The sequence below is a fragment of the Bombus vosnesenskii genome, unplaced genomic scaffold (genome assembly GCF_011952255.1).
Source record: "Bombus vosnesenskii isolate JDL3184/JDL3185 unplaced genomic scaffold, Bvos_JDL3184-5_v1.1 scf7180000015113, whole genome shotgun sequence".
NCBI lineage: Eukaryota > Metazoa > Arthropoda > Insecta > Hymenoptera > Apidae > Bombus > Bombus vosnesenskii.
The window spans coordinates 1-23880 of record NW_022883830.1 but is presented as its reverse complement, the minus strand read 5'-3'; the positions used below and the strand labels follow the sequence as shown (position 1 = coordinate 23880).

At 36.5% G+C, this 23880-nt stretch overlaps 1 protein-coding gene and 1 long non-coding RNA gene across 2 annotated transcripts; both read left to right on the top strand.

Moving 5' to 3' along the window:
* Positions 1-68: 68 nt before the first annotated feature.
* LOC117240969 (unconventional myosin-XVIIIa-like) lies at positions 69-1309 on the top strand (the record flags this gene model as incomplete). Its single annotated transcript, XM_033506978.1, has 2 exons — positions 69-723; positions 1178-1309. Coding segments are annotated over 2 exons (787 nt in total), but the record flags the coding sequence as incomplete, so codon positions are not given.
* Positions 1310-7393: 6084 nt separating this feature from the next.
* Positions 7394-20443, top strand: LOC117240970. The gene is made up of 2 exons (XR_004494845.1): positions 7394-7433; positions 20190-20443. It is a non-coding gene; the product is annotated as an uncharacterized LOC117240970 (long non-coding RNA).
* The last annotated feature ends 3437 nt before the right edge of the window (positions 20444-23880 follow it).

The window sequence follows — 23880 nt, the reverse complement described above, 5'->3', positions numbered from 1 at the left end:
ATTATTGGCGCAGACTTTTTGGACACTGTTGAAATAAGTATAAAAGGGGGAGAATCTTTTATTAGTAGAATAAAGGACGAAAATCCCGATGAGTGTCCGGAAGTCCTCAAGATAGATGTAGAGACACAGGCGAGTGAGATAGATTTGTCACACGTTAAGGACATGCAACATAGGCTAAAAAGAGATTTGAAGAGAACCAAAGCATTGCTAAGAGACGCTCAAACGATGCTGGAGAGATCGAAAGGTGACTCGACGGGTAAAGCAGCTTTACGACAGCTGAAGAACCAGTTAGAAGATGCAGAATGCGCTAGAGCAGTTGCAGTTAAAGCGAAACAGGCACTGGAGCAAGAACCGAATGAGACGCAGGCTTCGTTGCAGGAAGTACCGCGGCAACGTTCCGAAGCAGGAGATCGTGTTAATGTAGATAGTCGCGAACGAACTGAGCTACTGTCGCAATTGGAAGAAAATAAAGAAGAGTTAGCAGAAGTTTTGAAGAAGTATCGGGCAGCAGTGCAGCAAGTGTCGGAGGAACGGAGAATAGTGGCAAGACACGTGGTGATTGGTAAAGTGGACCAAGAGATGGTGTCCTCGTCGGATTCTTGCGGCCAGCAGGAGGACTTAGCGAACATCACGAGGAGGAAGAATCTGGCTAAACAACAGCAACAGGATGTTGTTGATGATATTTGCGAATTTACTGAGAAGGACAGCGTTGCGGGTATGAGGGTTGTTTCAAGTTTTCGGATAGACTCGAAGAGAGTGAATGCAAGGCGAACGAAAAGACAAGGGAAGTCGCACGTGCGGAATCCCTCCAATAATATCGATATACAGAGGATGTGGATGACGAGGACGACGATGGGATTGTCGAGGACACGATGAACGTGAAGACCTTTGAAAAAGAAGAGATCATAGTCTCGGTAGATGGTAAGTTGTTAACGTCTTCCATGTACGAACCGAGCCTACGAAAATGTCACGATGCTGCCACGACGATCAAAGCCCCTGACAAGAGTGAAATGGGTAAACAAACAACGGAGAGGAAGATAGAGGAAGAGCGAAAGAGGAGCAGTAGCATCGAGGACGAACAGGCCGCGGTGTTCCAAGAGGAACGAGATCAGCTGCGTGCGGACGCAAAGAGACGGATTGAGGAGATCCAAATCCGAAACAAGCGGGCGTATAACAGGAGACGCATGAAGGCGACAGCATACAGGACGGGAGATCTAGTGGCAATCGAGAGGATGCAGAGGGGTCCCGGGCTAAAGCTGCATCCGAAGTTTCTTGGACCGTATCGGGTGATAAAAGTCCTGCGAAATGACCGATACATAGTGCAGCGAGAGGGGGAGCACGAAGGGCCACGTACAACTTCCACGGCAGCCGATCACATGAAATGGTGAAATGCTGACGATAGTGATGTAAGTGCGAGCGGCGCTGATGAGCACATCTGAGGGCAGATGTGATTGTCAGGAAAGGCCGATTGTAATATCGTAGAATAGCTTTGATTGGAGATCGGCTGAAAATAGAAAACCCGTGTACGTCGTGTTTCTGTGGTTCGTTTACATTTAAGAGTGCCTACGTGACTAAAGGCACGTAGTTGGTAGTTCTTACATAGGTATGAGGGAAACAATAGACAACGTTAGAAGAAGGACGGTTTCGCTATTCAAGGCGAATCGAAAAGTGTGCGTGTTGCGAAAATCAGAGTTGATCGAGACGTCGAAGCATAGAGTCGTTAGAATTGAGTTGCGAGTGTTGTCGAGTGTTAGAGTTGCTAGTGGGAGAGAGAGAGAGAGAGAGAGTTACCAAATAGTTGTCAAGTTATTTGTTGTAAATACGAGCGTTGCATTTAGTTTTCCTGTTAATCGAACATCGTTTCTCTGTCTAACTAATATCTGTATTTTCAATCCATTATTAATAAATTATAATTAATCGAACAAAATTACACCTTTAATATATTCCGATATTACATTACCGTGATGTAATATTTATCATGCTTATTTTGTACGTAAAACGAATGGTTGGAATATTCCCGAAGCTAACGAAGCATTTCCCAAAAGTTAAACCGAAGAAATTTTCGCGAATAGTTAAGTGAAATTTTTCCATTAACTTGCTGACCAACCGGCAAATAAAAAATCATAAAAATTGTTTCAATGTGTTGAGGTCACGCATAACTTCTTTTTTCATTGACGATTACCAAACAGGTAAAATTTCGAAATTGTACGAAGGCCACGTGACCAGATCGTATTGGAATTTGAAGTGCATGGAAAAAGACAACTCGAAGTACAAACCTTGAGCTGTACTACTCGAAGTACAAACGTGAACTAATGGATGCAGAAAAGCAATTAACACCAAACATCCGAACAGCATCTTGGAGCCCGTCATTGTTCTGAAATAAAAGAAGTGACGAATTAAAAAGACGCAGGACGAATAATAATAAAGGAAACTTAGTTCGTATTATAAATTGAATTTACATCAGAAAAGAAGCACGATCAAGCGAAACAGATCGTAGAAATGACAAATATCATCGATATACGTTTCAGTGTAATTTCACTTTTGAAAATTATTTAGTTTAATACGATCGTATTCATCGCTCTGAAACTTTCATTGTGCTGCAATTTGTGCTGCAATTTGTGCTGCGTCTTTTTAATTTCTCTATCTTTCTGTGTTTTCGGAAAAATTACTTGAAAGATTAAGAATTGCTTGCCTTATTTTATTTTCGATTAGTTAGGATTTGATTATTCCAGGCAAGGTTTATTATTTATAACAGGTTTTATCACTTGTTTATTATTTAGGAGTTTGTTATTTTAGGATTAGTACCTTTTAGGATTTCTTATCCTTCGAGTTTCTGTTTCAGATATCCAGGTCTATTTCAAGATGTTTTATTACATTAGGATTATTTATTCGATTAAGATAATTTAAGAGTTTCACAATGTACAAAGAAATAATCGCGTGAAATTTAGATTTATGCTTTAAACGTATTACACACGCGGTAATATCAATGTCTATAGCCTCGAACGTGTTCTGATTAGTTGTGTCATTGTCTGTGACATTGAAATCACAAAAATCCATTGCAAGTGTGCTGTCATGCAATGTGGATGTAATTGGGTTTTTGGGGTTAGGTTGGGGTTAGGTTGTATCATCTGATTTGTACAGTACTATTTTAACGCAAGGACAGGAAAGTTATTATATATTTCCCGTCCATTATTTGAATCGTTGTGAAGTGTAACGAATTATATTCGATTCGAGGAGATGTCAATGAATTACCCATTTCATATGTAATTACATGGAAATAAAAATCATTGCAAAAATAATTGATCTAATGACAACGGAATTTTCAATATTTTTTTGATTCGTCACGTCTTTTTCGTAATATATCTTTTATAGGTACGTGATTTATTAATCGTTCGAATGGAAATAATTATTCGTATAATATTCAAACGATTCTAGCCATAAAATAAATTAAAACGATACCTGTAATGCAATCTGCGTATGACGTCAACCTCGATCTATGCTTATACAAGAAATTTTATCAATCAATGACTAGATATACAATAATCAAATATTATAAAATTTCCCGAAAACCTTTAGGTGTTAATATTAAGGTGTTAATATCTTTAATATTTGCAAGTTATTGTTTAGCGCTAATTAGTTGGAATGTAACAAGTGGTGTACCAGAATTGAGATAATTAAGCCACACGAACAATCTTATTCAGATCTTTTTAATTTTTTAATTCTCTTTTGCTCTAATACTTCGTAAAATTAATCTTCATTAGCTACTACACTTCATAGAATAACAAGAGATAATTTTTCTTATATAACGCTTCATTCATAAAATCTATCATTAAAGTATATCTTCATAAAAATATCATTCCATACTAACGGTATATTTGGTGTCATACGAGATAACAGTTACCAGTGATGACATATGTAACTTTATAAAGATATCTCGTTTTATTATATATTAAAAGAATGTACTCATTGCTGCTATATTTCAGATGAAAAAATGAGGCAACGATTTTACAGTAAAATCGTTCGTTTACAACTGATTCATTTACATTTCATGATAATACTGCGCATTCTGAATATGCTATGATTTGGTTTAAAATAATAAATAGTCCATTCTTGCATACTATTGCTCCAGCTTTACTTGTATTTTCGATATTGGTATAAATAGAAAGACAATTAATGTCGTTCGAGTCTCTTTTCGGATCATTTATATTACGTTTAATCCATATAGTTATTATATGAGACATAGTATCGTAAAATTTGGAAGAATAAAACGTTCGTACAGGAAGTACATTTTATAAGAACTCCAACAAATCTGCGTGTGCACCTAAAATACAAACTGATAGTGATTGTTCATAAGTTTATATACATTATCTAATGTCAATCGAAGGTATCAATTTTTTTTCTCCATAAGAGTACTTTTTCATTTATATGTGTTCAAAAATACATGTGTTCAACCGTGAAGCATATGTCACCTACAACGAAAAAGAGTTTTCCTATACTTAATATTTCCTTTATATACCTATGAAAGTCTATTCTTCGCGTAGTATGAAATTATGAATAAATCTGGAATATTGTTCAATCTGAAAAGAAAAATAACTTATTGACATCATTCATTGATACGAGATTCAGAATGTTGGTTTTGTCTTGCAGAAAAAGAAGGCAGCCCTCCCTTTCTTTTAATGTGAAATAGAAAGCGAAAATTTGAAAACAGATTTTTTGGAAATTTACTTGCAAATATCGTTTTCAATATCGTGATTTTCTTCCCAATGGTACTGTACTTTCAAATTTTCCAGTATCCCTCTAAAACCAAAAAGTCGAACCTCGTTATTGTTAACGTAGGCATTACAAGGAAGAGAAGTATTAGAAAGCAGCTCCTTTTTATTATGGATTTCTTTATAATCATGTAAATAAGAAATTCCGGAATTTTTTTCCTCAAGAATTTAATTCTTGTGTTTTGATTGATAATTATTACACTGCATACTAACTTTTCGCATACTGTTCGCGTCTAACAATTTCCTAATAATAACTACTTCAAAATTACATATGTTCTTGCACGAATTCAAAAGTACGTATGATACAATTACAATTGATTCTAAAATAATAATTATTTAAAGATATTAAGATACTAATTAAACGTTTCACTATATTTCAAAATCTGGAACAACAAATTTTTATTTATAAAAAATGAAACTGTCTTTATATATCCTTTGTCATGATGCTATTTCTTACTACCATGTCGACATTTTTTAAAATTCATTTTGTTATCTCTACGCAATATGAAAATTCATATACTGCTTAATATTTTTTACATATTATCCATCCACCGCATGATATCTGCTGAAAAATCAAAATATTAATGTTATATTATTACAATGCTTCTTAAATTTCAATTTTTGACAAATTTGAAATCCAATATATTTTGCACAATTATTATTTATCAAAAAATTCCAAGTTAGTAACTTTCTTTTCAAATGGCAAATAACATATACTTTGACTTACCTGTAAGTTTTTGTTCCTAATAATCATTTCCTCTTATAGAACACATCATTATTGTTCTCATAATTACTACCAGTGTCATAGATATTGTAGTGGCTACAACTGAATTAATAGAAAATGATAAATAACTGTGTATAACAGTAACACATAACTGTGTATAACAATGACACATAACTTTTACTTACATATCAGTCGATACGGGATTACTGTGATATCCTGTTGATGTTTCTTCAGGCACTTGATTAGGTGCGACACGGTATCATTCCTTATGGTATACTGTAGATAAGTATTTTAGAAAATAACAAGAATAAATCTAAATTATTCAGAGGTTCCAGTTTCGGCGTAGACATAAATACAGGACCATTTGCAAAGAAGAAAGGGTGCGTTTCTACAGCCTCGTTATAGTAACCATGAATACCAATCTCTGAATTACTGGTTACTAAACATAAATATCCTATAAAATTTAATATATTTCTTTAATTTTTAATACATACATGAGTTAGTAGTTCTAAATTATGAATCATCCTACCTGTGATATTACACTTTTCCTTATAATATCATCACTCAAGTGAACAACATTAAGATCATGTAAACCATGTCATCCTATCTTACTGTGAAGATACTTAGTTATGTTATCTAACATTATAAAAATATCATCAAATTCAAGTCCTTTTATTCACATCACATGGCCACGACGATCTGGTTCTTCGTTATATAATGTTCTAAAATTTGTCGTATATATAGGATGTACAAACCGTGATATCAAGGTATCAGTTCTTCCTTCCCAAGGGACAGTTTCATTAAAATTCTGATAGAATTAAAAATTAATTATTAATATTCTAACAATCATATATGTTAAATACATTATAGTCAACGATATGCACCTGAGCGAATGTAAGGGTGATTCCTTGATAATTATAAATGTCATCAGCCCACATCATTGTGCCACTTCTTTGTACTCCAGCCTCTAGATTAACAGCCTAAACAAACATACAAAATTTTATAGAAGCTGCACAAAATATAGTATATATGCGCAATATTGAAGCGTTCAAGGGGATATAAAGGTAATGTACATCACATACACGTGTACTCTCATGCAACAAAATACAATTAGATTTAATAGTATAAGCTCTTTTATTCATCATAATAGATTGGAAATTTAAGTGTCTTACGAGGGTGAGTAAAAAGTTACCCGCTCTGTCGGTGTAGAATTTATTTTAAGCAATTGTCAAAAAAGACATACATCATTTTTTGACATAATCACTCGATTTCTGTATACACTTTGTCCATTTGCCGAAGGACCTTTGTATTTTCTCATTAAAAAATGTTTTGGGCTGAGCTGCGAACCACGAATGCATCGTCGTCTTCACCTTTTCATCAGCTTTTCCGGCATCCATCTCGCACAAACTTTTTAAAACCCAAATCTGTCGTGCACTATTGCATAAGCAGAGCCGTGGCTGATTTGCAAATGATTTGCCACATTATCCAGTGTCACTCGTCTATTCCATAGAGCATAAGTTCATGAGCACGTTCAATGTTGTCATCGTGGATGTGGACGGGCGTCCAGCTGTTTTTTCATAACACTTGTGCGATCTTCTTTGAACTTTTGTGCCCATTCAAACACACTTCGTGACAAAACACTTTCTCCATAATGTGCATTAAATCTTTGATAAATATAGGCATCAAACATAACCTCCGACCACAAGAAACGAATCACAGCATCCTGCACTGTTTTCCCTGCAAATCACCATTGCAAAGCGCCATTACTCGCGCAACGGTCACAAACGAATTGACGTAACACAAAGAAACCTGCGCAGCAGCACTGAACAGATATTGACGTCATACGAAGAGTGCAGATGGATCAATACGGTCGACAGAAGTTTTAACTATCTGGAGTGCGGATAAATTTTTACTGAGAGTCGTATAGGAATCTATAATCTGTAAGTACACCTTTGGCTGAATGGAAATTTCTCTTACATATAGTCAAAAATGCAGAAACAGTGTATTGAATTGGAAAGTGATAAAAAATAAGTGAAATTTCGAGGTTGCATGTGATTGCATGAGTACACAGGACGTTTTAGCGAATAAAAAATAATTTTGAAAGACACGAGACTTATCTTGTATTTTATGCACTCTCTGTGTCCGAATTTCCAGAAGCTCTCTATCTTATGAAGTGTTTTAGATTAGCCGGAAAATTTTGTACGTACATACAAGAAGTATACGATCTAAGTGGAATATTCCATTATTCTCTTGATACAACAGAAACGAAATTTACAGAACTTCTCAGAAAGTTGGTTTATTATTACCAAATTAATAGAATTAATATACGTTTATCATCTTTACATACCTAAGTCGTGGAGGTTTATCGTGCGTAAAAAATTAGTGTCGTTTCAAAGTTACATTTCGTACATTTTAAGCCTATAATTTGTAACGTACAAAACAATGTAAATTTGAGCTGTTTCTTATCTCCACAATAAGAAAATCCAACTTTACGTTTTTTACACAATGATATTTATGGAACAGTAATATCATATTATTGCATCGCTTGGAGAATGAAGTCAAGGTACGATGTGACCCTAGTGTAAACGCTGGGATACCCAGCTGTGCCGCACTTATAAGCATAAGACACAATACCTATTAAATACGAGGTTAATTCATGTTGTATCAGCAGTGGTCCGCCGTGGTCAGCCTGAAAGGATCGTTAAATTTTTAATCAAAGATACTGAAATATATCGATCGAATTGTATTGAAATTATACTTATATACAGTAATAATCTTCTATTGATTTGTGTATTGAAATACTCCAATTTATAACGTACATGTTATATGTATTTTGAGCAAAACTAAGATTAGAAGGAAATTAGATTAAATACCATAACGAGGTGCGAGAAGTGGGCAAAACTATTAAATTGTGTTTATCTATTATTTTTAATGTTTAAGACGTCGATTTGATGTTAATTTGAATCGACGTGTCTTCAGATACCGTATAGTTTGTAGTAACTCTGTAACTTAATTACCGTAGAAGAATCCTCTCCACCCTGAGCATGTTCGGCGCATATTATACCATCAGTGATATCAGGTGCATTAGGAAATTTGGAATAAGCTATTTTGCATTCGGCGTTCTTAATCACTGGCATTTGTACTTCCATTAATGCATTACGTCGTGGTCGTCCTATGAAGAAAATAAGAAAGATATTTAAGACTGGAACTGTTTAATTTTATTATAAAATTGATATCGCTTACTATATCTTAACGTTCCCCATCCAGCAACAAGGGGGTTATAGCCGACGAAGTTGCTCTTTCATAGGGGCTCTTTCGTACAAATGGGATATACGTACCCTGAAAAATAAAAAAATAAATGAAAATGCAGGAAACGAATGACCAAAAGTATGAGAAAGAATTATACACGCTTTATGACACAATATATGTGTACAGTAAGAAATTTCAGGATATGATACTTCAGTAATACTCAATAGCATATATATATATATTTGAGGACTTACTCGAAAATGGCACCTCCTCCACCAATCTAAGAATGGCAATATTATGATTGTGTATGTTTTCTAGTCCATCCATACGTGCACAATGTGCTGCGGTCAAAACATGCCTAGTCGATATCAGGGAACCTCCGCACTTCCATAGTGGTTTGTCTGGGTTTCGGGGATTACGAAAACCTAATGCAGCGATCCATGGCCAAGCGCCTAAAATGCAATAGTCATAGTTGTGAATATACATAATTTTTTCTCACATAACGAGTAACAACGATTATTACCTATTCGATATTCGATCATACAGCAGACGATAAGTACATACGTACAAATACTCTGAAATAGAGATTTGATAAAGACAGAAATTAAATTTTTATTCCAGTGGAATACAAATTATTAAATAATTCTATATAATTTCTATTTGAACTATACTGAACTATAAAGTTCAAACGTGTAATTTCTGCCCTAACAGTTTTTGATCTCTATCCATATTATTACTCCTATATCAATTTTTTATTTCAAGCAAAAAGATACTCTTCCTAACATGAAGTAAAAGAAAGAAATAATTCAAGTTAATAAGTAAAGTTACTACCGATAAAATCATAGCATTATTATTTAGTCTAATTGAAATGTACATTGATGTGCTGTTTAATGCCTTTAAAGTTCATTCTTTGCAGTAAATGGCTTATTATTAATCGGAAAGAAAGACATAAAACGTACCAAGTTCAGCTGGTTTACCATCGACCACCCTGGTATGAGAGACGTTGCTAAAACCACAGTATGGTGGTCGCAAAGCCTTATACTTATACACAGTTTTTATTAAAATTTCTCTCTTCTCTTTGTTTGGATCGTTCGGACAGCAAACGATCGTAACATTGCCCTGGTATCTGCACACTGATCGTCTATAAAAATCGGTGGCTGTACGGTACTGTATCTGCCATATTTCTTGCAGAGGTTTACATTTTCTGTAGTCAAGGCATCTGCCTTCTTGATTGTCCGGTGTGGTACATTCTGGATCAAACAATTTTAAAACATTTATACAGTTCAAAGATGCGTAAGAAAGCGACACCGATTACTCAACTTTCGAAGTAAAAAGCCGATCAAGTCCACCGGATTGCCCTACAGACACGTATTAATCCGTAAGAGTTAGTCATCATGTTGATAATAATTATCTAAAGAAACTTTTCACGTGAAAATATAAAATTTTAATTGATTAGATATTGTGTTAGCCATACTTAAGAAAGAAAATGAAAATGAATGAAATGAAAGAAAAGGACTACCTTCAACCTCATGTTTTAAATAAACACTTTGTCAGTTTTGCGGTAAATAAATTCTTAGGAATTCAGGACAGTTTTTAGTGAATCATTTTGTTTCGACCGTTCGCGGAGAGACGCGATCGCGAGATAGCACGTCAACGAGAGTTGTAAGTTCCCGTTACGATTAAATAATCGACGCCACGAACTGATCGATCCCCTTATTTCGATTATGATAATAAGGGTAGTTCAATGAAATTCCACAGAATTAACACAAATAAATTAATGTTTATTTCAACAACTTATTAACTAGAAAGATATAAATGGAACAAAAAAAATGTAACTGCGTTTTGGTTGATAAGTAATGCGCGACATACCACATGTGTTGACGGTTCGACATCTCGAAAAGTTCTGAACGCCTTTCGATTTTTTTCGTTTTTTCTGGAAGGCGACCCCCACTACGTTCGGATCACGCCACATTCTTTTACGCGAGGTAAAATACGGGCCACGAGTCGACGTTTCTGGAAGTCGCCCTGCTTAATGAACCATGCGCTTGCCACTACAATGTTTGTTTGCCGGGCAGACACGACGATCCGTCTGCGACATTATAGTGCCGCGATCGATAGTTAAGAATATGACCTATGGTAAGCCGCATGGCGTAACATTCTCCCCCCGTTGAGAGGGTACCGATCAAACTAGGGAGGTGTGGTTGAAGTTCCCATCCTATTTCGTCTCGGTGGCTAGTTGTTCGGGTTTCTCGAGATCGGGTTGAATTGGCAGTGGGACAAGCCTTTTGACGCCCCGATCCAAATTGCTCTTTGCCGTCTGAACTGTAGCTGTCCGGATGACACTGTCACGTAATTTTTGGGTTGGTCGGTGGAAATAAAATATAGTTGAGTCGTAACACAACTATTTACTTGGTTTTAATCAACCTTTATTATGAATTCAGCAATCACAATGTATCACGCACTGAATTAACAGAAATCACAATTCACTCCAACCACGTTATGTAAGACTTAGTTACAACAATACATTAAGTACGCGACTTATAAGAGTAGAGACCGACATAGATATGTTGACTATTCTAAGGATACAGAATAAGTGAAGTTTTTCTGACGATACTGTGTCTGAGGAAAGCTAGGGGTGGGTGTGTCTAAGGACACGGGACTATCGGATTTGTTGATGACAATTTTGGTTAAGGAAGTGAGGGCAGTAGACACCATCTCCGATTGGATAATAGGACGGTTGGTGGACCAGGAAGGGTTTTAGCCGCCCTCGCGAGAAAGTTGCCAACGGAACATACCAGATGTGGAGAAAACCAACTTTCTAAGCTAACACGTGGTAGACAATAAACGTAAAGGGAAATTTAAGACAGGAAATACTCGCTTGGTCCGAAGGACCTTAACTATAAAAATGCCAAGGCCCCCTGGTGGGCACTTAAGACTATTGAGGGTGCGCGCCAAGGATATGCAGACATCTGGGTGCCATCCTGTCCGTGGTGTGTGGCCTGGTCTCTGATATGAATTGACGTTACAACACCATCGGCGCCTGGATGAATCTTGATAACTCGGCCCAGAGGCCAATGCATGGAGGGAACGTTGTCCTCTCTGAGGATGACGATTGTGCCCTTTTGGATGCTGTGTCCACCCTTGCTCCATTTATTGCGGTTGGTTAGCTCGTTCAAATACTTCTTATGCCAGCGGTTCCAAAAATGTTGTTTAAGCTGTTGGATATGCTGCCATTTGGAGAGTCGGTTCGATGGAATGTCCCTGAAATCTCGATCGCGTAAACACATTAATGAATCGCCAATGAGGACATGTCCGGGAGTGAGGGCTAGGAGATCATTTGGATCGGTGGAGATAGAAGTTAGAGGGCTGGAATTGAGGACTGCTTCTATTTCTATGATAAGAGTATTACGGTGTTAAGCTCATATGTTTCTGTTTCTCCACTCGCGCTGCGCCATAATATCCTTTGATATTTCCGATCCTCTGGTCGTACGAGGAATTGCCGATACATTTTCTCGATGTCGCCAGTGAGTGCGTACTGATGAGCCCGGAATCTAATTAATATACAAAATAAATCTTCCTGTAACTTGGGTCCTGTGTAAAGTGTATCGTTTAGGGAGGTTCCGGTAATGCTTGGTGCCGATCCGTCGAAAACTACACGGAGTTTGGTGGTTTGACTCGATGCTTTGGTCACGCCATGATGGGGTAAAGAGTATCCGTTGTCGTCGGAGTGGTTGACATTGACCTCGTCATGTGTCCCAATGCCAGGTATTCCTGTATTACCGTTCGATATTCTGATTCGAAGCGTTTGTCGTGCTGGAATCGGCAATTGAGTGAGGCGAGTCGTTTAATTGCCAGCGTTTTAGAGGATCCGAGTGACTGAAGCTGATCGTTGAACGGTAGAGCGACGATGTATCGTCCTTCGCTGGTGCGTCGGGTGTGGGCTTGGAAGTGTTCTTCGCATCGTCGATCTGCCCTCTGAGATATGTTTAATTGAGGGTCCTTCATCGATTTCCCAAAACCGCGAGGGGTCTGCTTGTAAAGTCGTCGTGGATGTGTGAAATATGTTTGTCGCGGTTTGGGAAGTTGGACTCCCCAACTATAATTATTTTACTACAGAATCCTCAAAAACATGATTTATGTATATATATCCTGAAATATTATCAGTCTATTGTCAAGTTATAGAACATTATGGAAATTGCCAGTTAAAGTCATAAAAAACAAAAAATAGGGAAGTTCGTTAAAATATGTGATTTTCCAATCAAGATATAGAATTTATTCGAGTAATATAGATTACGGTAGAGATGGTGACGGTAACAATGAGTGGACTGATTCTTCGTGCGAAAACAAATTGGAAGCGCAGAGCGATGTATTGTTTCAGCGAATATCGATTTTAAAGCACGGTTTTAAAGTACGTGTGCGTTTGACTAGGTGTGTTAATTAATATTGCTGTCTGATTTTCGATATGTAAATACAATATCTACATATCTTTAAACTTATGATAATTGAACTAACAATTTTTTTAAATTTAAATTAAACTTATGATAATTGAACAAACAATTTTTTTAAATTTATATTAATATTTATCCTTTTAAATGCAACAATTTTTTTTAATAATAACTTCACGCGTAAGTCAGCTGCGCACATATTTGATCGTTCTTTAAAGCTTGAATCTCTGCGAAGAGAAAAAATCTTTCAACCAACAAGAACTGGTTCTACGTTTTCTATCCATTTCCTTCCAGATAAATCTCTCTATCTAAAATCCTTATTTCCGTATTTCCTTGAAAAGGTTAAAGTCGTTTTGTATAAAATCCAACGTAGAGAAGAAGGAAGATCCGCAAAAGATTCTTTCAGCTTTCCCTATGTTTGAGCTCGAATCAAAGCAATCCTATTCCCAATAGGGTGACTATGCGTTTAACTTCTCATAGAATCTCTCTGATTCCGTGTGATACCTTAGGTGTTTTTGAAGTATGTAATTGATGTCGTAACGTCAACGCTTTGCAGTGCGAATTCAATTTTGCGTTGCAATTTCCCTGTTTGCGTGGCAAAAGCATAAAATCGATAGCGCACGTTTCGATAAACACGTTTTCTTTGCTGATGGCGCACTGTAAATATAAATATTTGAATAAATATCGCGAATTTCATGTTGCTAAAAGATTTATACTATTTATTCGTAAATAACTGTTGGATATGTTTAAGTTGAAACCACTGCATTAGGTCTTTTTTCTTGTTTAAAATTATTTGTATTGGTAAATTGAATGAAAGTTCTAACATGTAATTTGTTCTTCTTTTATAAATAGTTTACAGAGGATAAAGCGTGGGTAACTCAAGACTGTCGCGATCATGACACTATACATACCTATGTATAGCACGTATACTAAGCTAACTAAAATAGCAAGTCAGAGAAATGGAAACTTAGGAAAATCTAAAGGAAGATAAATCGTTCGAGCCTTGACAGGAATATAAGATGCTAAGTAATCTTCCTAAGTAATCTCCTCCAGCTTTTTCTATTTTGATCAATAATTATTAGTACATGTTAGGAAAACAAATAGAATTTTTGTTCTCAAGCGAGGTATAATTTAAATTTTGTATGTACACAAAAATGTTAAATATCTGTAATAAACATGGTACAATCAATTTTTTTACATAAAATTATATTGTATAGGCTATTGTTATTTAAACATTCTAAATTGGATGAAGAAAAAAAATGACGCAAATAAAACGTAGGACATTTTAATTAAAGAGACTAATATAGAGATTTATCTACTTAACTGTGATTAAATCATCTCCACTTAACGCTCTACCTCTTCTATTAATTATGCTTCGTTAAACTATGATTACAGAGGATGGGTTTTTTGATAAAATGACATTCTGACAAATATATATAGATCGATATATATAGATATACATAGACAAATATATAGATTCTTACAACAGTAGTTATGAATGAACAGTAGTTATTGTATCAATTCCGTTCTTCAAAAGCTTCATTTGTGAAAAGACAATTCGCCAGAATATGGATTCACTGTAGTTATAGCTATAGGATTTCAATCTAGTTGACAGACTTGCTTTACGTAGAGAATATCTGTCTCTTGTTCTACCTTATCGCGATTCTCTCCTCATCTTATACGCTTTGTCGAGCAAAGTAATATTGGCATATATCTCGGCTCTGGTTACAATCATTAGTTTCCGCCTAAACGGTTAGAATCACATAGCTCGCGCCCTACTCTCGTTTATTCAACATTCAGGCCATATGGTCGCATGCGACGAGTTTTATGTTAATTCCGACCGATTACAATACCTTTCTTTCGTTTACAAGGAACGACGAGACTGGCAGTTGCGTGATTTCCAATGCAAAAGCCGCGATATCTGCACGATAACCTAACCTCAACCGATTTTGTTGTACTATTCTTATGTGGACTTCGTTTGTACCACTTTCGTAACAAAAATAGAATACGTAGAACACAGCATTCCGTTATGCGATATTGTCGATTCCTAACATCCGAAAAATCAGAGATAATTTTTTCCCTCCAGTTGTACATTTGTGTGAAAAATTACGAACGTAAAGTTGTTTGGTGCATGCACAGTCCTCCCCTCCCCTTCATTTGCGTGGACATGCTAGAAAGATTCCCTTTTCCACGGCGAAACTGTATGTATTATAATTTCATTTTTACAAAGGTCGAACATCCTACTATGCATAAATTTAATATTAATATAAGCAGGTTTCCTGTTAAGTATTACATCTGACGTATAAGCACACGTGTGTACGAGCCTTGGTTTTAAATGTCTTATAGTAGACACCGAAAAGATTATTCAGTTGGATATCTGACTCAACATCAATATTTTACTAGGAGATAACATGTTAAGAACACGTTGGTGGATGGCATGGGAGATGATGAATGAAGACATACTTCTGTGAGATACATAAAATAGTAGTCAGAACGTATTTTGGCGCTTGGGGACAGCAACAGCTTTTTTTTGTTTTTATTTATTTGTTGAAATTACAATCAATTCTCGCGTTGAGAATTTTCAGTAATTTTTCTGGCGTGGCGCAGTGACATGGCTGTTTATTTACAATAAGTTAATACTTATTATAGATAGGTATAATTTATAAGTATTATAAGTAAGTGCATATGCTTAATTTGGATAATTAAATGAATCTAACGTTTAGGTCTAGCGAGTAGTGCCTCTTCAGCCTGCGAATCTGGTCCGTCGTATCGAGTAGTCCAGTGATTAGGGGATTTCGGTGTTTCTTGACTCTTTTGCTATATCTGTCGCTATATTTTGCTATTTCCTCTTTGACTGTAGGTATCTTGAGGTCGCGATGGATGGTTTCGTTGGTAACATACCAAGGTGCGTCTATTAAGGCTCTTAGCGCTTTCGATTGGAATCGTTGTAGTATTTCGATGTTGGAGTTACTTGGACAGCAACAGCTGGTGATACTGTCATACACCTCCATTTATAAACTTTCGAAAATCGATGTGACCTTCAAACTTTAATGTATTCTGTTTCACAGCACAAAATGTTTCCGAAACGTAAGTTTATTGTTACAATAAACTTGACTAGTGGCTCTGAAATACTATCCTTGAAAAAACAATGGGGAAATTGGAGCAAAAAAAGAAGGAAATAAACAAAGACCTTGTTGGTTCGTAAAAATAAAATATGCTACAGGAAAAACTTTTTCCAACGGATTGAGATGCGACAAGCTTTAAAAGCTATGACGCGAATCGAGCGTTTGTCTACAAGAGCGCATTTTCGGTGGATATATATGTCGGAATGACATTGGGGATAGGGTTGTCGGTGTTTGAGGAGTCTTCATTGAAGGTAGCCATCGTTGCGGTGTAACGAAGATACGATTTATTGACACAGGTATGAATAACACAGGTTGTGACAATCTACCACGGCGGTGAGACGTCCGCGACACTAGTGACAGTGGTCTCCGGTTCAATAACGAATCCGCGGCCAACGGGATGACAGATGGGCGTTCTCGCTGAATCTAAGTCTGACTCGTAAAAATAATTGCTGAGCGTAAAGACTTTGGTCTTTGGTCGACGGGAGCGCGTAAAAGAATGCCCGTCCCGTCCCGATGATGCCACAAAGGAAAACTATAATGGGGTGTGTCTAAGGACACGAGATCATCGGATTCGTCGAGGAAAGCCTTCGTTTAGAAAGTAAGGGAAATTGACGTTGCTGCTAATTGGTCAATCTCCATATCGGTGGTTAGAAAAAGATGCTAGCCGCCCTCGAGGGACAGTTGCTAGTGGGAGACGCCGCTCGTTGAAAAATATGTCTCCCCTATCTTCCCGTAGTTGGGACAAAGACTGTTTGTCTGTTTGAAGGACTTTAGTTAACTAAACCTTAAGATTTATAACGGGCCCTCGGAGCTAGCCGAACATGTACTGCGGAGACGCATCGACATCTGGCAATCATCTTACTCGAAGAATAGGGTCTGCGTGTGGCGAGCCACGGGACAGAAACCGTTGGAATGTTTACTGTCGCGTGTCGCCACGAATATTTCTTTTAAGGAGAGCTATAGAATTACTCCATACCTTTGTTAGGCAAAGCGTTCATCCCTTGACCGCGGCTACGTTGGGCGACTGACTGTCGCCTCGAGCCCAAGCTCATTATCACGACTCTCGAACAATTACAATCGGGTTGAATAACTACAATAGTTTAGTTACAGTTATAGTAGACTTTAGATTGCAATGTTGCGGGGCTATCTCAAGGTTCCGGTGTCCTTTCATCTCCGACATATATTTAACTATATATATTAACTATATATTTTCCCTAGGAACAGTAAGATTTTAACGATACAACTTTATCAAGAGATCTTAATGTCATAAACGGTATCGAAACTTCGTAATTCATATTGTTAAGGAAGAAAATATTGGTAATCTCCTCGAACGACGAGCGCTTGATATTCACAATTAGAACTCGATATCTTAGCTTCTTATAATATCCTAATAAAATGTTATTTATCGATTACAATTGTCCTGTCGTATTTTATTGTGTTTGCTTTATAAATGTGAACTTTATTCAAAAAGAGTTCATCGATATAACGGTATTGAAGAGAACTACTCGAGAAACTATATCTAGCCCTTGGATGGAGGGATTGCTTGCTTCTTACAATCGAATAATTGGAGTGTAACCAGAAACACGAACGGTAGTTTAGCAATGGAGAAGAACTTTAGAACGACAGCAATTTTCTTCTTGTTTCTTTGAGAAAGGCACCGTTCATTTTATGTTTGACGAGAATGGGGTTGTTGGACGAATTTGATTAAAAAGGAAAGATCTTTAACAAATATTCTTCCCATTGATACATTCCTATATTTTTGATTTAATTATTTGAAAATGCAATTTTGCATATACCTATGTGCAATTATATACTATAATCGCAGGCGTTTCTTTAAAATGATGTACTATTGAAACAAGGCAAAATATCGTCAAATTCTTCGAGATTCAATTTCTCAAAAGAATGGCTCTATTGATTAACCAAACATAGTTCCCATAAGCATATACGTACTTCTCAGAAAAGATAGTTATATCTAGATCAATATTACTCCCCACAGTGACCTATATGTCAAAGAAAAAAAAGACACATCAAGTATTAAATCATACTACTATTACGTCCACTATCTCTACAAATCCTCCACTCTTGGAAAAGTCTATCTTATTCGAACGTAACGTAACTCAAATTAAATCTTTTCCATCATCATAAATACGAAACATTTATAAAATTATCATCTTCGATTATTTACTCAACATCTAGCTAACAAAATCTTCTCCATCGCCGTACCCCTTAATCCTGACCGCGTACAATTAACGTATGAATAGTTAATTTATTGAAATTTAAACGACCATTTTACGCTACTTGTACTCGAATGATTTTAGGATCTTGCTGTATCTCTTGCACAGTGTTATACTGACAGGCGAGAAACATAGAAACGTAACTTCCGGTCCACTGATTTACCCTAAACACACGATGATAGGTTATACGGTGGACGCAATACAGAAGCGTTTCCGATGCAATTCGAAGGTGCGTTGTTACAATGGAGTTCATCGATCCATAGTGACTATTTCCCCACCAACTACAGCCTGTAATAACGGAATAGCCAATAAAGTATATCCTGTCGATTTAATCGTTACCCCCACGGTGCACCGCGCGCACGGAGATCGGATCGGTGATTTTCACGTGATGTTTCGCAAATCGTGAGGCGCTCGCGTGATTCGCGCGTTTTAAGAGTTCCCGCTCTTCCCGTCCGATAGAAAGAGAAAGGGAACAGGGGGTGGAAGGAAGAGGGAAGATACGTGATGCGGGTTCAACCTGCCGCGGGAACCTTTAAAGAAGGTCGGTGCAACGGGAGAGATGTAATTTTAATAAATTGGAGAACAAGTCATTGTAAAAGATTGATATTCAGATGTTGGAGATGCAGCAGATTTACAACTCGCTGGAATTAAGTTAGTTAAGGCGTTGAAAACCTAACGTCTTTTCAAAGGCGTTTGCCGCGTTTCTTTTCAAATCAAAATACATACATACGATACGAACAATGTATGCGTCTAAAGTTTTAAAGTTAATTTCTATTCAAGGAATGGACTGTTTTATTATAGATTTAGGAAATTGAAAAGAAGCAATTGCTTGTTTCTAAGAAAGAATCGCGAGAAGTACAGTTAGAAACTGTAATGTGAATCACTTTTCCTGGTTTCCGTAACGAGGAAGTGAAAAAAAAACGCAGACAAGTCAGCGTTTACCGCAGCTAAATGGAAGATACGCAGGTACGAGTCGTTACAGTTTTGTCGTTGCAACGATTCCCGCTGCGTAATTTGATAATGAACAGTTGAAAAATAGCAGCGTTGTGTCCGTACTCTTTAATATCCCATTATATGGAAGTTAACGACCGGGAAATACACCGCTCGACTACTTGAAGGAAGTAGCTCATGAGCAAGTCTTTTGTATCCTCGCAATGGTATAATTCCTGTAACGTCTCGTTCTCGGAGGATTTATTTCGTTGATTTGTACTTGCTTATTGCTTTTGTGTTTTCATGAATGGAGCATGTCGCATGCGATTCGTAATATGGTTTTAATGGCGTTTCGACTTCAATGATATCAGCGGCTGATTGCGCTTCCCGTAAGAAGCTTCCAATCATTATGTATTTTAGGAACAACAGATAAGGATATTGAGAGAACGAATTAATTATTCAATTGTTCGCGCAAGAAATACCTGTCTCTTTTTCGAAAGTTATAAATGCTGTTTTCAAAGAGTTCCTTAGCTCACCATAAACCAGATAAGAATCTTTGGTTCCGTCTAGAAAAAGAAACCTTCAGATCAAACCGAAAGGGGTTCGGATTATATTTTCTAATCGTATTTGTATATTTCTTTTTACGGTCAGCTTGTCATCCACGTACAATCGAACAGAGTGTCCATTAATTATTTCCCTTCGACTTGTTTCAGGGGGAGCATCTCGGAAGCCATGCCGGCTGACGAGTTCGCTGGAAATCGAAACAGAAGCAAACCAAGACCGCAACCACCTTAACGAACCGCTATTATCACTGGCAAGGTCATCGGGCAGACCGGATCTAATCATGCTCACGCCGACCATGCTTCCTGTGCACTCGTTCCTCTTTCTTAACGACGTCAACCAGAAGATCGGGTGCTAAAAAATTCGAAATCGAGTTGATTGAAAATCTCAAGGAATATTAAAAAAATACGAATAAACAATTTGATATAGAAATCATCCATTTTGGGCAAAGAAAAGAAACAATCAGAAAAAGGAATAACCACAGAAGCTCTGAATTTCATTGCTTCCTAATGGTACTTCCTTGGATAATTTTACATTCTGGAGGCGTGAACGAACTCTGAAAAACAGAAACGACTTCTATCGGATGATCGAAAGAACTACCTGGACACTGAGTATAATTATTCACACGTGCGGATGCCATTTCCGGCATGTTTCTCCATGAAGAAGGTCAGCTTCAGTTTTGGCCACTTGTAGATAGAAGTTGAAGTGGCGGACGTCTTAACGAGGTTGCTAGAATGTCAAACAAATAGATGAGGGAAATATTATGAAGATATATTTATGAATATCTAATTGAGCATTTAATTAAGAACTTAATCGAAAGACCAAAATAAGTTGGTTCTTGAGACCAAGTACCTATCTAAGTATAATAGTCTTTCGTACTTACGGTTTAGTAAGAGGACTCGAGTAAAACGATTACTCGTTAAAAGGAACAATAGAATAATCATGCCTCCGCAGACGGTGGTCTCTGCTTTCATGCCTCATCGCGGAGAATCTCAGCGAAAAAAGTGTCCCGAAGCGTGAGCTGAAAGGTGGCTATGTAGGCTGCCTAATGAATGCCGTCGCCATGGCGGAGCTGGCGTGTAGCAACTCCCTAAGTCCAGGAACCTAATCCCGCGTCAGAAAGACAAAATTCGCTACGGAGAAAAGTAAACAAAAATATATATATAGGGAAGAAGAGACAAAGATTAAAGGTCGTTAAGAATTAGAGGTAATTTAATGATAAAAGGGAGAAAGAATTGTGCAAAAATTCTACTGGGAAAGAAAAGATAGAAGAAGCCTCCAACGAGAAAGACGTGCTCAGAGGCGAGTCCCGCGTAGCGCCATGTAGAGGAGCAGGAAGAAAATATTGGTAATCTCCTCGAACAACGAGCGCTTGATATTCACAATTAGAACTCGATATCTTAGCTTCTTATAATATCCTAATAAAATGTTATTTATCGATTACAATTGTCCTGTCGTATTTTATAGTGTTTGCTTTATAAATGTGAACTTTATTCAAAAAGAGTTCATCGATGATTATCCATTACAGGTTGTTAATAAACCTGAATTATACACAAAGGAATTGCCGTTAATAACTTAAGATTCTCTGCCCGTCGTACAGGGTACATATAGTAATTATTCTCGACGATCGTAACGTTTAAGTCCAATTCGAGCTTATAGTCCCATGCGAGTTAATCAACGACAATAATTTGAATTTCTATTTGTTCGTTTGTCGTCTGTTTATACCCGGAGCACCTGCTGTAAACCAATACAAAATTTATTAGATCTATAAATAACACATATAAAACTTATTAATTTATAATTAATATAAAATAGGAGAGCACGAAACTTCCTATTTTATGAATATGTTAAATCTTTGTAAAAAAATACCATATCATTAGTATCTTTTTAATCGTTCCAAAGGATTTAGCTGCATAAAGCTGTGACCCTTGGAAGAATCGATGTTCACGCGTAACAAATTGAAATTGTGCGAAGGTTCCGGTACGAACATCACAAGCGTCGATACCAGGGGCACAGGCACATGTTCTGGGTTCATTATATATTTATAAAGGGTTGACGATTCAGTGGATGGTCCGGGTAAATTTAAATTGTAAATGAACGCATTGCTGGTTTCAAGTAAAAGCCTGGATAAGAGCGGATATGGTATGAGAGTCTGTCGTGGAAAGGGGAACAGGCCGCTTTTATTTGTAAAGTTTGAATCTCCTCGATATTGAAGATGTTGAAGCTGCAAGTATGTATTTCATTTTAATCCATTCGAGACCGAGATTTAATTGTAAGACGATACCTAGGTGTCGCTACGATTTGAATGTTTAGTTAGAATGATTCTGTGTTTTACTCTCTCCAGGGTATCCTTTTCATACTTTGATTTTAAATCGATGACAATCTTAAATAGTATGCCTCATATTTTTAAAATATAAAATTATATACTATGTTATTCTATAATGTATTATGTACAGTTAAATATATATATAATAATTCTATATTGAAAAAAATATGAAATTAACATGATATATACATTACTACATAAGTTATATATAAAATATGTATATTATATCCTTGCCTACTGACTGATATGAATTTCTTTCGGTCTCGAATGCGTTAAAAGAGAGCGCAAAGAAGGCGAAATTACTTATTGTAATTAGTAAAACGACCTGAGCGGCAGACAGATACAAGAAAGAAGGAATATTATATTAGCGGCATTATCATGTTTTTGCTCTCTTTAAGTCTTTCATCGAGACAGACAATCTACAGGTATTAATCGACCAATTTCTCCAAGCTGATAACTTCGAATTGATGTTTATATATAAGAAGCGTTATGTGTTAATCTGTCTAAATGTTTAAAAGGTGTTATAAATTAAATGTTGTTAAACGATACGTAATTGCCTTTTGATCGTAAATTTTACTATCAAGGGGTCTTTTATGTATGCGTAATCATTGTGAATTAGAACAATTTATGTGATCGATATTAAAGGTGTTTAAAAGCATGTATTTTTTTCTATATTATTATTCTCCTATATTATTATCCTATATTATTATAGCATTCCTATATTATTATAATATCCAATTACATGTTGATACACAAGATATACAGATTATTATTTATAACGTTTTGGTCTTCTTAATTGAGTCATTCATTTAGTACAAATGATAAGAAATTAGTAATAATTCACAAAAAAAGGATATCGTAGTAGAAATATTATAAAAAAAAACATTTTCTGTTTTAGTGTAGAGTTACTCCTTCTTACAGACAGTGTCGTACAAATCTGTACGTCTCTGAGAAAATGTAGGTATCTGAGCCCTTACTTCCTCAACAACTTTTAGATCTGATAGAAAAAAGAAACATACGAAGTAATAAGTAATGCTTACTAATAAATTCAACAAATACAGAGGAAGATGGCTAAATCGATAAATTAACGAGACTAAAAATTAATTACATCATGGACCTCTCGCTTTTAATTTCAAGCTGTAAATTACCGATATCGGTGACTGCCATATTCTCTTGAGTTTCCAAATCGTAAAGGATCTTTCCCCAGGGATTGGTCAACTGTGTATGTCCCCATGCGACGTAACTTGCTTAAGGAACACGAGCCGGTGATATGCAGGCAACGTATAACTGATTATCATTCGCTCTGAAACGCTGAAGTAATGACCAGTGCAGTGGTCCAGTGGTCATATTGAATGCCGCTGGATATATCAGCATTTGGCAACCTAACCCAGAGAAGCAGGAAATATGAAGCCACCGAATACCACTTAACTTCGTAGTTGCACGGTTCACATTCCATCATTTCTGAATATGCGAGGACAGTCCTCTTATTGTGCTTTTAATTCTTTTATTTGTTTCAT